The sequence below is a fragment of the Miniopterus schreibersii genome (assembly GCF_964146895.1).
Source record: "Miniopterus schreibersii genome assembly, chromosome: 11".
In the NCBI taxonomy this organism is placed as follows: Eukaryota; Metazoa; Chordata; class Mammalia; order Chiroptera; family Miniopteridae; genus Miniopterus; species Miniopterus schreibersii.
Genome location: NC_138111.1, coordinates 51903133 through 51921666, shown reverse-complemented (window position 1 = coordinate 51921666; position 18534 = coordinate 51903133). Strand labels below are relative to the sequence as shown.

At 40.6% G+C, this 18534-nt stretch overlaps 1 protein-coding gene across 1 annotated transcript in view; it reads left to right on the top strand.

Moving 5' to 3' along the window:
- Positions 1 to 18534, top strand: part of FREM1 (FRAS1 related extracellular matrix 1) — a 140600-nt gene that overhangs the window by 36684 nt on the left and 85382 nt on the right. The window contains exons 7-12 of the mRNA XM_081150887.1: positions 4738 to 5061; positions 7450 to 7558; positions 10954 to 11085; positions 13124 to 13468; positions 14285 to 14427; positions 18153 to 18349. Coding sequence (XP_081007013.1) covers positions 4738 to 5061; positions 7450 to 7558; positions 10954 to 11085; positions 13124 to 13468; positions 14285 to 14427; positions 18153 to 18349 — 1250 coding nt within the window. The remainder of the gene's footprint in view (positions 1 to 4737; positions 5062 to 7449; positions 7559 to 10953; positions 11086 to 13123; positions 13469 to 14284; positions 14428 to 18152; positions 18350 to 18534) is intronic.

The window sequence follows — 18534 nt, the reverse complement described above, 5'->3', positions numbered from 1 at the left end:
CACCTGCCAGAATGGCTCCATCAATAAATCAACAAACAACAAGTGCTGGTGAGGGTGTGGAGAAAAGGGAACCCTCGTGCACTGCTGGTGGGAATGCAGACTGTTGCAGCCACTATGGAAAGCAGTATGATCGTTCCTCAAAAAATTAAAAATGGAACTGCCATTTAACCCAGCAATCTCACTTAGGGAATATATCATAAGAATCCTGAAACACCAATCAGAAATAATATATGCACCCCTGTGCTCATGGCAGCGTTATTTACAATAGCTAAGATCTGGTAATAGCCCAAGTGCCCAACAGTAGATGAGTGAATAAAAAAACTGTGGGACATTTATACAATGAAGTACTATGCAGCTGTAAAAAAGAAGACTCTCTTACCCTTTGGCACACCAAGGATAGACAAGGAGAGTATCATGCTAAGTGAAATAAGCCAGTCAGAGAAAAACAAATATTACATGACCTCACTATATATGGAATCTAATGAACAAAATAAACTGATGAACAAAATAGGTCCAGAGGCATGGATGCATGGAACACATGGACAGATCTCAGAGGGGAGGGAGGTGGGGGGAAAGAGAAGAGATTAACAGAAGGACATATATACATATATGTATAACCTGCGGACACAGACAGCAGTGTGGTGAAGGTCTGCGGTGGAGCAGAGGCTGGGTGGAGGGGGACAAGGGGGGGGAAGGGGGGACATTTGTAATATTGTCAGCAATAAAAAAATTGATTAGGTAAGGTACTTGGAAAGCTTTCAAAGTATAGATTTGAGTCTAACATTTAATAGTTAAGATCATGACGCTGGGCTCATATTGTCTCAGTTTAATGTCTGTTTAACTAGCTGTGTGACTCTGAACTTTATGCCTTATTTTTTTATTCTTAAAATGGGAATAATAGTACCTACTTCTTAGAGTAGTTGAGAGAATTGAATGATATAATTCTTATAAAGTACTTGGCACAAAGCCTGGCACATAGTAAGCACTACACATATTTTGTTAGTTAAAAAGCTGCCCAGTAAAAAAACTGATCATCAACCAGGTTTGAAATAACTGGGTTAGCCCACGTTATTTTATATTAGGGCGGGAGAAATTGCATACCTTGCCTATACATGGCTGTTTTATGTCTGAGGCAAAACTAAACCCTAGGTCTCCTAACTACTCGTAGATGTCTTCTGTTTGTTTTGATGTGAAATTCCTTTTACTTTTAATGCTTTCTTAGCTCCATTAAAAAAAAAAATAGATCCTTTTTTTTTTTTTTCCATGATTGATTTTCCTTCTTTTCTTTCTATGCCGAGTTAGGGCTTTGTTTATATTTTCAGGTCAGTGTTTTTGGGAGTTGACCCCTTTAACTCACCTTCTTTGTTTATTTAGAATTAACCTATTTCATAGTCAATTTGGCATGTCATAAAACAGATTCTCTTATGAATATAAAAGTAATATGCTCACTGCAAAGAATATTTTTAAAAAACACAGAAAGCAATAAGAAGAAATAAAACTACCAGTATTTCTACCATTGTAAGACACCCCCCCTCACATACACATACACATAGTGGGGAGACATGTACACCAAAGTTAGTTTTGTTTTATGGAATTGAATTTATGCTATATTTAAAATTTTGTATTTTTTATTATTTTTATGCTTGTACAAGTCTATCCTCATCAAGTGACTAAATGACTTGACCCATATTTTTTTCTAAAATTTTAAAGGTTTTCTTGTTTATATTTGCCTTTTTAATCCACCTGCAACAAATTGTATTATATTTTGAAACACAGGAATAGTTTTTTCCAAGTAGCCAAAAATTTCAACACTATTTGTTGAACAATTAAGCCATTTTCCTTGATTTCCAATGATTCTTCTATTGCACAGAAAGACATTATGTATACTTTTTCAAGGCTAGCTCTCTGTTCCTCCGATTTGCCTATTTATTGCTGTGTCGACACTGTATTATTCTAAATTTAATGATTGGTTTATAATAAATACACTTTAATATTTTACAATCAAGTTCTGCCTTAACACTTCTTTACAAAACTTTCGTATTCATGCTCACCTATTCTTAGTTCCAGATAAATAAGCAAATAATTTATGTTATTTTAAAAATAAGCCCCTAAGTATTTTTATCAGGATTCAGTTAAAACTATGAATTATTTTGGGAAACATTGGAACATTAGAACATTTACTATATTGAGTCTTCTCATCCAGAAGTGAGGAGTCTTACTTCGCTATGTTTCTTTAATTTTGCAGTTTTTGTCACGTAAGCCGAGCACACTTGTTAAGTCCAGTCTTGGGCAATTTGTTCCTGTAAAATTATTGTGGGAAAATAGACTCTTTTCCCTCTATTGTATCTTCTCATCGGTTACAGATGATAAATAGGAGAGCTATTTTTTGGTATAATTTTCTTCTCTCTGGCTTCTTTCTTGAGTTCAATTATTCTAAGAAACATTTCAATTCTTTGGGCTTTTACAGACCATAATTATATCTTTCACTAATCATGATGATTTTATCTTTCCTTTTTCAGTAATTATTCCTGCTATTTCTGGTCTCTTCTCCACTGGGTTTGCCAGGATAATATTAAATATAATGATGCTAATAAGAAGCCTTGTCTTGTATAAATTATCATATCAGCTGCTGCCCACACTGTTTTTTTAATGCTTCTTGCCGTGGATTTATCTTTCTTTGAAATTGACATGGTCACTTTTGCTTTTTTTTCTTACATAACTTTGGATCATCGTTTTTTGTTGTTTTTTTAAATATATCTTTATTGATTTCAGAGAGAGGAAAGGAAAGGGAGAGAGAGATAGAAACATCAATGATGAGAGTCATTGATCGGCTGCCTCCTGCACGCCCCCGACTGGGGGTGGAGCCCGCAACCCTGGCATGCACCCTGACCGGGAATCAAACCCTGATCGCCTGGATTCTAGGTCAACGCTCAACTGCTGAGCCACACTGGGCCAGGCTGCACTTTTCTTTAGAAGAGAGAAGTTTCTGCACTTCCAGGCTGTGGGGCTGGTGGTTTGGGGGAGTGTTGGAGAGAGAAGTCTTTTATAGGATCAAGCACTATGCAATATGATTTCATGCTCTCTGAGTCTGGCAGATGTTTCCAGCTGCTCCTTTTTCTCTGGGGCAATTTCATGTTTCCTCAAAAGACACCCCATTGTGGAGGCCTCTTACCTGTAGATATCTCGTCTCAGGAGGATGCATTTCTGGCCTGAGTGGTCACTTGTAATTTTTCCTACAGCTCCAAGGGTATGACTTACACTTCCAGCTTCTTGCTGCTGGGGTTCTTTGGCCTTTCAAGGATGCACCCTAAAGGTCAGGGTCCAGGATGACCCCAGACCAACTCTCTATCCCACTGGGCTTATATCTGGGAGCATTCATGTATTCTTTGCCACCACACACAAGGACTATTGGCTGATCCAGCACAGCTACCAATATCCTCCTGCCTCTGGCCACTTAACTCCTCAGGTGTGAGCCCAGCTTCAGCCCTGTGTGTGCTCCACCTGTAAAACACATTTGAAGGCTGATCTCAAGAAAACTTCTCTTCTGATACCTGAGACAAGGGATGTAGCATTGCTCTACCCTTCCTCTTTGTGTAGCATTGGTTGTCAAGGGAGTGACTCAGCACAACACAGAACTCCCCTTTCTAACAAACTCTCTGTCTCATACCTCTCTCAACCCTTTCATATTCTTACAGTGGGGAGAGGGACTCTGCCCATAGTATCTGTCTCACATTCACTTTGAAATCTGATATCTCTCTTATTAGAACTTCAATTGAGACAGAGCCAAGAAAAATTCCATTTTTAACATTCTGTTATATACTGAATACAAGTCATTGTCCAATGACCAGTGTTCAGCAGTATTAAACCAATGTGACTCTGATGCTCGAGCCTGGGTCCTTCAACAATGGAAAACATCAAATCCTGTGATAACCAGCATTTCCTGCTGTGAGGATTCTTCCCACCTGTAGCACATGTTGTGCCCTAGGATCCTGTGATGCACGTCCAGGGTTTCCCTGGAGATCCCTGGCTGAGGGCCTCTTCCTCGCAGCTCTCTCATTTGAGGAGGGTGCATTGCTAGCTAGAGCAGTCTCTTGCAATTCCTGTTACCTGCTTCTCACTCGGAGATCTGGGGTTTTAACAAACTAGGAAACGTAACCACTTTTCAGTTGCATGAGTGTCGAGTGATAAGAACACTTTCCTTCATTCTGCCCCTGCCTGCTTTAAAGCTACATGACAGGAAGTGGGTGGGGGGACAGGGGTGTACGGAGGTGACTAGCGGTGTGTGCCACCTACTGCTACATGCTTTCCTTTGCTGTCTTGTGCAATCCTCAGTACTTGGGGGTCTAGTATTCCCATTTTACAGATGGAGGAAATGAGATTTGGGTATTAAATAACTTGTCTAAAGTCATACAGATCATAAGTGGTGGAGATAGAATAAAAGCCCAGTTCCTTATGATGCCAAAGTGGGTGCCATTCCTCAACCCTGGCTGCGTGTTAAAGTCACCAGACAGCTTTAAAAATACGTTTTCTGCTAACCTCCTCAGAACGATTGAATTAGAACCTCTGGAGAGGGAGCCGAGGCATCAGAATGTGTTAAAAGCTCCCCCATGATTCTTCCGTGCAGCCAGATACACCCTCCAGGCTATGGAGTTATGTTAAACATCACACTATTAACCCTGCGTGTTCCATCTTTACTTACATAGTTTTCCCCTTCATATTTTCTTTCTCCTTCAAAAGTCAGAGAGCGCGTGGTTGCCCGTCTATATCAGAGCTGGCTTTCCTAATCAGGCTCCCAGGGCGGCGTTCATGGCCATGTTTACCCTGGAGGTGGATCAGTTCATCCTGACCTCTTTGACTCCATCAGTTCTGGACTGTGAAGAAGATGAGACCCCCAAGCCCTTGCTGGTGTTCAACATCACTAAGGCCCCGCTCCAGGGCTTTGTGACCCACCTGTGGGATCACACCAGGCCAGTCTCCTCATTCACCTGGAAAGATCTCAGTGACTTGCAGATTGCCTACCAGCCACCAAACAGCAGCCATTCAGAGAGGAGACATTACGAGGTAAGAAGGAAGGGAGAAAAAGCTGCTAGCCTCTTTGGTGTTCACAGAGTTATTTAAGAAGCCACTTTTGTCAGCTTTCAGGTTGGTTTGTACATTCACTGCCTCTGAAGAGAATCAATCACTGTCAATCAAGATGCAAACTCAAATGCCCAGAGAAGCCAGGCTGGTGATGCAAATAAGCAGACCTTCCTGGAAGGGACACTGTGGGGACCTGAAGAAAGAGCTGGTGCCCTGGAAGTACAGACGTGCCTAGTGTTGCTATAGTTCTTGTTGTCAAGAAAAGTTGGAAGTCTATAATTTCTTTGTAAAAATGTTTCAATTTTTAAATATAGAAAACATTTTTAAAAAGTTAAAATATATTGTGCCAGCTACAAAATATTTATTTCTAAGGTCCCCATTTGGCCCAGGACTCACCAGTTTGAGAACTCTGTCGACCCCAACAGCCTTCCTGCATTACATAGACCACTGATGTTAGAGATGAGTTTCATTTATAATTTTTTATTAATGAAATCTTTTTATTCTTTTTTGTTTGTAAAAGTGTTTTACTGGGCTCCTTAATTTTGATTAATAACACCAACTTAGGATAGATGATTCCATAGTCTCATAAGATAACTAATTTCACCATCCAACACTTTCCATCAGGAAAGTCCCCTTTCCGTTTAATCTAAATCTTTCCTTGTGGCCACTTCAGCCTTTCCCCTCTTGTTTTGCTTTCAACGGGAGGAGAGAACAGCTGGTTACAGACTTGCACATAATAACCCTTCACATACTTAAAGACCTACCAGCAAGTTGAAATTTAAATGAGCAGATCGATATAGACTTGAGTTCAGGTTTATTAAGGGAAATGAGTGTCCCTGGGGTTAGCAAAGTTGTCCTCCATCTAATTTAGGCATTTGCAGCATTTAGTCTCAAGGGCAGACGGAAGACTTCAGACTGTAAGTGCTGTGTTTCGTCCTGCACTTTGATTTTCTTCATTTCATAATAGTAAGTGGTTGCTTTTGTTTCTTTCCTGTCCTCACCTCTCTTTCCTTTGATATTATGAAGTGATTTCTCATTAGCTGGCCCGGTTTACCTGCAGCTCACAAATAAAGCGCTTCGACTTTGCTGCCTCCCATGTGCATTTTCTGGCACGGTGTAACGGAGCCTCAACACAGAACTTGTTCAAATGTGTGATATTTTTGCTAGAAGGCAACTCAGTTATCTCAGTGGAGATTATGCATTGTTTCAACATTGTGAGTGGGAAGCCCTGGGTCTCTGTAGAACTTTGCTCACTCAGTCACCTGGGGTGGGACCGCTGAGGGCAGAGCTGTGGCCAGAGCTCCGGAAGCCAGCTGACCCTCTCTGAGTTGTAATGCCAAGGCCAGTCTCCTCTTTCAGTCAGTTTGCCTCTTTGGGAAATTTCAAACTCATTTTATTAGGTACTACATATATTTGAGAAGAAAATTCCTTAGTGACTACATAACATGCAATTTCATGCGGTTCAACCTAATATTTACATTACACCTGCAAAGGTACTTCTCCCACCTCAGCATAGTCTCATTTTTAGTCTGTTACTTGGGCACCCTAGAAGCTGTTTCCTCTGTTAAGCCGTATTTGCTGATATGTTACTGACTGATGATTGCTCTTAGTCTCTCAAATGGACCACACATCCTTCCAAAGTAGGCAGTGTGCCTTCCGTTTCTGTATCCTACCTCATCCTTCTTTGTCAACACCTGGTAAAATACATACATATCACATAATAGGGCTCAAGACTTATATAGCTCCACTTAGTAGTTATGGATTTCATGAGCAAATAAAATCTGGATATTTAAAGGTATGACTAGTGGGATAGGTGCCTCTAGATTACAGCCTCCTAACAACAGCAGCAGTGATGGTTTGGACTAGAGAATTCTTCGTCGTGGGGACTGGGATGTGCATGGTAGGATGCTAGTAGCATCCCTGATCTCTATCCACTAGATGCCAGTAGTGTCCCCTCCACAGGCACACGTATATGTGAGACCATAATTGTCTCCAGACATTCCAAATGTCCCCTGGGGGTACAAAACCACCCCCACTTGAGGACTGCCTTAGACCCTATACCGTTGAGAGAAGCTTGATTGGTCTGATGCTGGGCTGACATAGTCTCCTGAGCAAATGCAGGGACATTTTTTTTTTCAGAGTGTTGGCTTATTTCAGGTTAAGAATTCTTTTATGGAGAAGAAAATTTAAACATACCGATAAACTAAGGAACAAGTTCTAGAGTCTGGAAAAGTGAGATCAGGTTGTCAAAAATGAGATCAACCAGAGCAGAAACCCAAATCCGTTTAGCCTCCTTCTGTGGCGTACACCCCAGAATAATGCTATTTTATATTCTCTATATATGGCTCACATGCAACTGTTTATTTACAGGTGGAGTTGGAGGTATATGACTTCTTCTTTGAAAGGAGCACGCCAATTACCGTCCACATCTCCGTCAGAACGTCAGATACAAATGCCCCGCGAGTGTCCTGGAACACAGGTGCAGTGGAGGGCGCCAGGCAGCAGTGCCCTGAAGGGAGACCAGAAAGTATCTGGGTCAGGAAAGAAAGGCAGTTTTCTTCCGTTTCACACCCGAGGCAACTGAAACCCACACCACCTAGGGCATCAGATAGTTGGTTTGGTTTGGTTTCTCCTCTGGGGAGGGTAAGAAATTAAAATCCAGGATTCCTGAATCCTGAAGACAAGCTCTTCCTTCAGCAGGAGGTAAACCAGAAAGACAACTTTCACCTGAGCGAGCGAGGCGAAACAGTGACTGTGTGTGATACTGAGCTGTAGTTGGACGGAGACAGAAAAGGTCTCCAACTCAGATTGTTCAGAGGGGTGGAAGGAAGGCATACACGGTGCCTTCTACATTGTCTCTCTCTCTCTTTTTTTAAAAAAATATATCTTTATTGATTTCAGAGAAAGAAAAGGAGAGGGAGAGAGAGATAGAAACATCAGTGATGAGAGAGTCATTGATCGGCTGCCTCCTGCACGCCCCCGACTGGGGATCGAGCCCGCAGCCTGGGCTTGTGCCCTGATCGGGAATCAAACCCCGATTGCCTGGATCCTAGGTCGATGCTCAACTGCTGAGCCACGCCCCACAGGTGTTTGTTTGTTTTTTTAACATCATCTCATTTTTAAGTTGGTTTGCATGGAAACCACAATGTATAAATAAGAGCTTAAACTGCTTTATTTGTTTTAAAAGAAGGCTTTGCTCTGCCTCTCATTTCTAACTGAACTTACAGTGTAATGTATATATTTTGTTTGGATGTAAATGTCGAATGTAAATAAATATTTTCTTTCTTTCCCACTAATCCCTTCAATAGTTTTCAAAACATATTTATAAGCAGTGGTAGTAGGTTCTATTAAGGGGATAGTATCTGTGTCTGATTTAAATCCTCAGGTGGCAGCTTAAATGAGTTGCCTCTTGTATTTGTGTGTGTGTGTTTTTGTGTGTGTGTATGTGTGTGTGCTTGCATGTGGGTATGTGCACACACATATATGTGTTTGTATGTGAGTTTCAGTAGAGATGGAGAACATTGGCTGAGCAGCCTTGATTTATAATTTTGACTCTATATCTCATCTACCTCTATTAGAGGGGGAATGAAAGAAAAGAAGGAATTGGTAACCTTTAGTTTAGCCATAATCACATATTAGGTAGATTATTGCTTGAGCATAGAGACTTAATAGTCTGTATGTGTATGTGTGATCTGTGAAACCCAGGCTTGTTAAGAGAGCTCCAAATCTGGTTTTGGCTACTCTGGACATTAGATTCCTTTTTAAAATAAATTTTTACTTATTGTGAACTTACATATTCATCATTGATAACTTGGAAAGTGCAATAAATAGAAGAAATAGTAAAAAAAGAATGAATAGTAATGAATGATCAAGAAAAAAAAGAATGAAATAGTAATGAATGACTAAAGTCATTTGTGACTTCACCATGAAGACATAAGCCACTGTTAATATTTTGCTATATCTATTTCTAGTCTTCTTGCCTGCCCTTTTGCTGTGTCCCTTGTGATACCTTGTCCTGTGTCATACTATGCACTCTTGGCTTCAAAACTGTTATTACCAGTCATAGAGATTGTTTATATGTACTTCTCTTCCACTCAGACCTCCTCCCTCCCTCCCTCCCTCCCTCCCTCCCTCCCTCCCTCCCTCCCTCCCTCCCTCCCTCCCTCCCTCCCTCCCTCCCTCCCTCCCTCTGTTCCTTCCGTCCATCCCTCCCTTCTTTCCTTAAATATGCTGCGTCTTAGCCCAGGTTCCCTAGCAACAGCTACTGAGGTCGGTTGCATGCATTAACCCTACACCAAAAACAAGAGAAAGCGGAAAAGGGAAGTCAGGGTGGTGTAAATAAGCTGGTCACAGGTTTACCAGAAAATAAAGCTGATAATGGCCTGGTAGTGCCGATGTCTCCAGAAGGAGATGGATCACTGCTTGTGGGAAGAGTCAGGGGTGGGGTGGGGACAAGCTTAACAACCTGTCTGTCACCTCCCTCCCATCTCCTGTCTCATCTTGGTCAGGTTGCCTTACTGGATATTAACTCCCACATGTCCAGGTTGTGTTACCTGTTACCTGGCCCCTCTTAGCAGCTGCTGCGCAAACTCTTGGAGTCCCGAGGTATAGGACCTGATCACTGTCACTAGGGAGGTCATGTCAAAACCTGACTCTCACCCCAGAAGACAGTGAGGTAACCAGTCAGATCAGAAGACGAGACAGTAGCATCCAGGCCTCCACAAGTGGGAGGATTGTGGGAACTCTCCCTCGAGAGCAGGCCAAGGCAGGGAGGCAGGGTAAACTGGCAGATCGGAGGGAAAGCATTAACTGGGCCCGCCAGTGTACTATCTTTAAATTTTTAAAGTTCTGTTCCTTTTCAAGATTCTCTGTAATCTGTTGGCTCGCAGCTCCACTGGGCAATGGCAATAGTTAAGGATGCTCCCTGTCTCTCCCCAGAGTTTAGTCTGGAATCTAAATTCTTGCTCTGAGCAGTACTCACTTCCTCTCTCCAAACTTCCTCCAGCCTGCTGGGTCCAAGGAGAAGGTTTTATTTTAATTCCTTTAGTTACAAAAGTCTCTTCCTTATTAGGGTCTAAACTAAAATACAGTCCTCATTGTAAAGTGTCAGACACTTTACATCTGACGCTATTAAACACTCCTTGCACAGCAGCTCTGGATTTGCGTATTTAACCACTTTACATTCTCTGTGCTGTGGGCTGCTTATGAACTCCAGTTACAGTTGACCCTTGAATAACCTGGGAGTTAGGCGTGCTCACCCTCCGTGAAGTCGAAATCGGGGTATAACTTATAACTCCCCAGAAACTTATCTATTAGTAGCCCCCTGCTGACTAGAAGCCCTACTGATACCATAAAGTTGCTTAACACATATTTTGTGTGTTACAGATATTGTATACTGTAAGGCAAGGTAGAGAAAAGAAAGTGTTAGTAAGAAGATCATAAGGATAAAATATATTGACAGTATTTATTGAAAAAGTGGACCTGTGCAGTTCAGACCTGTTGCTCAAGGGTCAACTGTATATGTAAAAGTACTTCTGACTCTTTTGCCCACAAAATATCTGGATGTAGCCTTTGCAAAACTCCTTGTGGACATTTTTGAACTAATGACCATGGTGAGCATAACATCTATTCTTTCCTTTGGTATTTATTTTCTGACACCCTCATGTCTCTAAAGCTGTATCACAAGGAACCAATGGACAGATTGGAGTTAATAGCACTAAAAGTGAAAATATTAGAAATAAAAGTTAAATTCTGGTTTCTTGAAAAGCTTTTGAAAGGATAACTTTGGGTTAGTTTTGTGAGTTAAAACTCATTAATTTTGTCTTAAAGTACGCCTGTTGGAGTGTCATAGACCATTTTTGTTTTGTCCTGCAGGTCTGAATCTCCTGGAGGGGCAGTCTCGGGCCATCACCTGGGAACAGTTTCAGATTGTTGACAATGATGACATTCGGGCGGTACAGCTAGTCACCGTGGATGGCCTGCAGCATGGACGGCTCACAGTGAGAGGTGAAGCATCGACCCGTGTGACCTAGAGAAGAACCCAAGAAGAACCTTCTCCAAAAGCAAATCATATTTAAGAGGATCTATACAGCATTTCTTGGGCCCCATTTCTAAATGAATTGCCATATCCCAAAAATCTAGAGATCTTAAAACATTTGTGTTAGGGTGCCTTATGCTTGGCTCATTATTTAAAGCTCAGATGCCTTATTGGGCTCCTTCTAAATATACTCCTTAATTGATTATCTTATCCCAGTTGGAAGACAAAATATTTCTCTCATTTCTCTGTTTCAGAGAAACATATTGAAAAACAGAAAACCATGCTTTTAAAAATACTTCAGTAATCATTATATTATTATGATATTAGAAGCAGTTACCATAGTTTAAAAGAAATGAATGTATAATTATAATTATAAGGATAGTAGTCAAGGTTAATGAGCCTAATAAAAATAATAGCCATACTTTATGATGATATAGCCCATTCCTTGTAATTAGCTCAGAGGCTTTAATTCAATTATCCTCTTAGTTTGCCTAATTATAAAGTGGAAAGAGAGCTCTTATTATCATTCGTGATAAGGGAATTCTGAAATCAAAAATAAAATGATAAATTCTCTTGTCTAATCCCAGCTTAACACGTGGGCCTGTCATTTAGGGCGGATGTTCAGCTGCATGTCAGGGAAACTCAATTACAGTGGCTTAAAAATTCAAAGTCATTTTTCCTCGTGTGACAAGTTGTCCAGGTGCAGATATTCCATATCCCTGACGGCAAAAGCTCTTTTCTGCTTTGTCGGTGGTCACAATATGGCACCTACACCACTAGGCTTCGGTCTGCATTTGAGGAAGGAAGGAAAGATAAAGTCATGCCATCTAAGTTTGCTGTCTTTACCGACTTGTCCCAGGAGTCCGATACAATGCCTCGCATTTATATCCCCTGCCAACTCACCGGCTGCCCCTACATTCAGTGGCGCCTGGGGACGTGATTTTTTTAAATGGTCAGATGCCATTCCAAATAGAACTAGGATTCTGGTGCCGAGCAAGAAGCAGAAAGTGGCTACTGGGCAAGCAGCTTGTAGTATCCATTATACTAGTGTTTAATCATGATTTCAGTGAGGTCTTTACATAAACGTATAGTGTGGGGAGAGTAATGAGGCAGCTGCCATCAAGGATCACAATAGTTTATGCAGAGCGAAACAATGTTGATTAATACTGTGAAATGAAGTATAGAGAGAGCAGTAGCCCGTCAGACAGTGATGTTCTGAGCTCAGAGGAGGTAGGAAATAGTACTAATATTTATTAAGTATTTGCTTTGCACCAAATATGGTGCAAAGTATTCTACATGCTCTATCTTATACAACTTTATGAAGTAAGGTACTATTATTATCCCCACTTTACATATGGAGAACCTGAGACTTAGAGAAATTAACTTGTCTAAGGTCATGCACCTAGAAAGTGGCAGAACTGGGATTTGAGCCTAGGTCATTTGATACCAGAGCTTTAGCTCTTGGCCAATAAGTCAGTAATTCTCAAATTTTAGCATGCATTAGACTCTCTTGGAGGTCTCGCTAAAACACATATTGCTGGTTCCCACCTCCAGAATTTCTGATTCAGTAGGTCTAGGGTAGGGCTAGAGAACTTGTATTTGTGGTAACTTCCCAGATGGTGCTGTTGCTGCTGGTTCAAGATCACACCTCTAAGAAGTTCTGCCATGTAGGATGTGATAACAATGAGTTAAAGAATAATTATAATTTATTGTAGGCTCACTATTGTTTCAGTTCTCTCATCCATACTAGGAAATATGAGGTAGGTATAATTTCTGTTTTATAGACGAGTCTCAAATAAATTAAATACCGTGCCCAATCTACACAGCTAATAAGTGTTACAGCCGACATTCAAAACCAGATTTGTGGACGCCCAGAACCCACTAAACAATCAGTGTTTTTTCCCCAAAAGAGGAGAGTATCAGCTGCACCACCTTCCTCGATGCCCTCTGGTCCAGTCCGCCTTGCACCCCTCCTTCAGTCAGTGCCCTCTCTGCTCTCTCCTCCAGGGGGGAAAGGATTTCTCTTCACTGTGGCTGACCTGCAGGCTGGGGTTGTTCGCTATCATCATGATGACAGCGACTCCACCAAAGACTTTGTGCTCTTCAGGATATTTGATGGTCATCACAGCATCCGCCATAAGTTTCCCATCAATATTCTGCCCAAAGATGACAGTCCCCCGTTCCTCATCAACAATGTCGTTATTGAAGTGGAGGAGGGACATACGATCCTGATCCAGGGTTCCATGCTGAGAGCTTCAGACATGGACTCCAGTGATGACTATATCTTCTTTAATATCACGAGAGCTCCTCAGGCTGGAGAGGTCATGAAGAAGCCAGCGCCAGGATTGATAGGTAAGTTCTGGGCAGTTAAGATTGTTTGTGTCAAAATTTGTGGAAAGGTGGACATCAGTTTATGAGGTGAGGTACTTTTATTATTCCCATTTTATAGATGGGAAGCCTGAGACTTAGAGAATTTAAGTTGATCCATTCAAGGATGGGCATCCAGAAAGTTCCAGAGCTTGGCCCAAAGGTAACCATTACACTTGGAAAAATTAAGTCTGCCAAGCACAGTGATAGAACAAATAATTTGAAGAGAGAGGTTTGGCCTATTGTAGATTATTGATAAAGTAATTTCATGAATAACATTTCCTCATATTTTGTTAGAATACTTTTATAACTACTTAAAGTAGTCAGGAACAACAAAATATGGATCAAGTAGTTAGTGTTTCTTGACATGTTTCTTAAAAATATTTTTCTAATGCTAATTTCTCTACATATTTTAAAATATATCTTTATTGACTTCAGAGAGAGGAGAGGAGAGGGAGAGAGAGAGATAGAAACATCAATGATGAGAGAGTCATTGATCGGCCGCAGTCCCCAAACCGGGCATGTGCCCTGACCGGGAATCGAACCCCGATCGCCTGGATCCTAGGTCGATGCTTAATCACTGAGCCACGCCCGGCCGGGCTCTACATATTTTAAGACAGATGTAGAAACTTTAATTTTCTCTGCTTTGTTATTTATAAGCTTTGATAAAAGCTTTGGTGAAGATTGCTTGGGTACACACAACAAATGAGGCAGAGAAGACTTGGAGATAAGTCGAATATCTTTATACCCAAACACTTGGAGTTGGTTACAAAAATATTTGGTGCTTTGTGGACCCAACAGGCTATCCTGTCCCTGGCTTCCTCCAGAGGGATCTGTTTAATGGCATCATCTACTATCGTCACTTTGGTGGAGAGATCTTTGAAGATTCTTTTGAATTTGTCCTTTGGGACAGCCATGAACCTCCAAATTTCTCAGTGCCACAGGTGAGAGGCCATCTCTGAGCACCTTCCCAAAGTCTTGTCCAGATATTAGTCCTGGGAGATGTTATTAGATACTACGTGAAAATAGGTTTCAAGGTTCAATGATTGAGAAGCAATGGAGTAAGCAAAATTAATTCAGTTTCTTTGCAACACCACTTTTCTACCACTTACCTTTCTAACAACTTCTGTAAATTTCTGTGTTTGATATTTCAAAGGTTATTTAACCATGGGGCTTTTTTATATAGACCACCTCACAAAATTTGCTGTCCTCGGAGCATTCAAGAAAACACTGACATGTTATGTGTAGTCGTTTAAATATAGGCTCTGGAGTTAGACTGCCTATGTGTCTCTCCTGTCCTTGACACAATTATCTGACTGACCTGTGCCTCGGTTTCCCCATCTGTAAAACGGGATTATACAACTTCCTTATAGAATGATTGTGAGAGTAAGTGAGATAATACATATAATGTACTGAGAACTTTCAAGCACATGGTAAGAACTAAGAGTTTTACTACCACTCAAGGATATCATTTAAATATATAGAAAGCAGAAATAATTGTAAGGGGGCATTCTCATATAAAAACTATAGAAAATGGAGTTAGTGTAGGGTCTGGACAACTATAAAAGGGGAGACTCTTTGCAAGGAGAGGGTGGTTGGTTGTAGGAGTGAGAAAAAGAGCTGAAAATAAGTGATCACCTACTACATGTAGTTTATTTTAAACTATATAGTTTAAACTATACTAAAATGCCATATAGTTTATGGCATTTTATCCCTAATATCTTGGAAGGTAGCAGTATAGGGTTCTAAGCAAATCTTGAATCAGTTCTAGAATGACTACTTATACTATGTGTCCTTATTGGATAATCTCAAAGAAAGCTGTAAGATAAGGAATCAGGCAGGAATCGAAGGGCAGGCAGAGAAAGGATGGAGAACCCAGGTCTACAAGAAAGTCAGGTATCAGCCCACAGAATATCATATTATGAACACTGAGGGTCAAAGTTAGGCTTTGTCACGTTGTGTACTGATGTATCACACTGCATTCTGATTCCCTACAAGTCTGTGAGTGCTTGTGACCATAAGTACACTGGAGGCATAGGAGCCCAGTGATTGGTCTGGGCATTAGTTTCCCTCTGTGTGGGAATGGGTATTTAATAACGTCTTTGTTACAACCAAATTTCAGTAAAATGTGAACGGTTTATTTCTCTATGGAGTTTGTTAAAATAGGATTTTTCTCATTCACAGACACACACACAGTAATTGTTTAAACAGGCATCAATGTGTAAAGAAACATCAACTTAGGCGGTCATAAAGCATGTTGAAAAATGTGCCCACCAAGAATTACTACAGTGGTATAAAAAAGCATGCTTGTACATTCTTTTTACACAAAGAACGCACTGGAGAATAAATTAGCATGGAAAATGGTCTCTTTGAAGGCACAATAACTATTGTTTCCTTATTAAATCCAGTTTTTCAATTAAGTGGAGCCTCACTGATCCACACTGTGGCTGGGAGGTCCCACAGAGAATTTCTCAACTTTGTATATTAGCAAAAAACTATAATTGGGAAAAAAATTTGTGATACAGACTCCAGGAGACCAGAGAAATGACTGTCGTGTTTCTTTATTTTGAACACTGGCTTTAGTTTTTAATTACTGAAATGCTTCCTAATAGAGTAGTACACACTGCAGACTTTTGTAAGGGTAATGATGAATGGAGGCAGCAAATTAATTTATTGAACCCCTACCACCAAGTGCTCACTGTGCTACTAGTTATCTCATTTGATCCTGACGACACCATAATAGTCACTGTTGTTATTCCCAATGTGCAGAGGGAAAAACTGATTCCAAAGGGGTTCACCAATTTGCCCCAGGGAACATAGCTCACTGGTGGCCTTGCTAATGTTCCAGCAATTTTTATGTCGTAGTGAAAGCTTAACCATGTCTTGGTTTTTGCTTTGTATGTCAATTTAAAAAGGAATGCACTTCTTTTTCAAATTGGGTGTTGTGAACCCCATTATTGTAGGCAAAATTGACACTGCTGATCTGTGCTCCAATGACAATATCAAATTTGTTAAATTAAAATATTAAATTTATTAAAATAAATCAAAACCAGGATAAAAATACCCACGATACCAAGCAGATGTGCCCTTGCGAGAGAGAATAAGTCATTGATTTCTCACAACCAACCGTGGGTTATTGTAAGAAAATATGATGATACAAGCTGTTGGGCAGTCTCCTTGTCCTCTTGCAGACCTGTGAGTGCTTTAAGAGTTCTTAAAATCTCACACAGGGCACGCTTCCTCATTCCATTAGCAAACACTGATGAGGTGCTTTCTACCTACAAAATCCTGTGCCAGATGTTGTAGAGCTACAGAGATGGACATTTATCAAGCACCTACTATGTGTGAGACATTTTTATCCATATAGGGATATTTGATCCCCATAACAACTCTGTGAGGCTGTTGGCATTACGCTTAACTTACGTATAAGGAGATCGACATTTTAAAATGTTGAGTGACTTTTTCAAGATCAGTAACTACTAAGCGGCATGCTTAGGCCTTTAACGGTCCGTTCACTGCCAAATTCCATGTGGTTTGTACTATATTATGACCCCCCTCTTATGGAACTTTCAGTCTAGGAGAGACTGACATGTGAACTACTAACTAATAACACAATACAACAAAATAATAATGTTTCTCGAGGGATAAGAAAAATTTAGGGACAATTAATTCCTACTGAGAACTTGGGGAAAGTTTCAAGAAGAGCCTTCAAGGGTAAGAAAAACTCAGATTGCTGGAGAAGGTAGGAGAGAAGAATTCCAGGCTGAAGAAACAGGATTCAAAGCATAGAGGCGCGCTTGAGACAAAGCCCCCGACCTCTGTGCAGCTGGAGTGTTGGGTTAATGCTGAAAGGAGTGAAAGATAAAGTTGGAAAATAGGGTGTGTAAACTGTGGAGGGTTTTATATATATATACACAATCAATATGTTAACAGTAATTTAAAAAACTCTATAATATTGGCCAAGAAATAATCACTACAAAAAATCAAAACCAAAGCCAAACTGTAGAGGGTCTTAGACACTGTGCTAGGGAGCTAGAATAATTCTATCCCTCCTGGGTGGTGGTTTAAGATTTTTGAGGAGTTGAATGACCTGATTTGATTTGTATTATTTAAAACGATAATACTAGAGGTATGTTAAGTCTAGGTTAGCTGTTGGAGTTAGTGCTAACAGAAAGCTGTTGCAATAATGTAAGGAAGAAATTGTGAGAGCTGGAGCTAGGCCAGTAACAGCAGGAATGACAGCTGGGGTGGGAGTGGGGTGTGGTCACTGCATAGGAATTTTACAAGTAGAAACTCTGGGAGGTGTGTGGTACATATGTGGGCAGAGAAGGAGGAGCCAAAATTTATGTCAAGGTTTTTGGAATCAATAACTGAATAGAGGGAGGTTGAAAAAGCACAGGGAGATGTAGAAATACCGTTGTATATAGCACTCATGACTGCATTAACTATAATTGTGATAATTATGTTCTTAAAATACAATGTAAGATGGGTGGAGAATGTTCTATTTTTGGCTCACCTTCTTAATGGCTCCTGAAACATTTCAATGAAAGTATGTTATAAATGACAGTTTTCCAAAATCATCAAAAACCTCTGTGACTAGGTGATTGTGGGGTGTTTTCTTTGATGTCTTTGGTACTTCAGATTAATGGTACAGATCATTTCTTTACAGGTGGTGACAATTCATATCACTCCAGTGGATGATCAGCTTCCAAAAGAGGCTCCTGGAGTTTCTCGGCATTTGGTTGTCAAGGAAACGGAGGTGGCCTACATAACTAAGAAGCATCTACATTTCATAGATACAGAATCATATGACAGGGAGCTGCTCTATACAATAACAACTCCTCCAATTTTCTCTTCCAGTCACAGGTATCTGTGAAAGGTCATTAGTTGAGGGTTGTGTCTAGGACTGGAGAGTCAAAAACGTCAATCTGTGGTGCTGTAGTTCAATTGCTTTGTTGGTTAGACATGAACTTACATTCAATTCAGCATTTACTCTAATTTCAAACTTACACCCCCTTCCAAAGCTGAGTTAATTGGTAAGTGACCTGCAT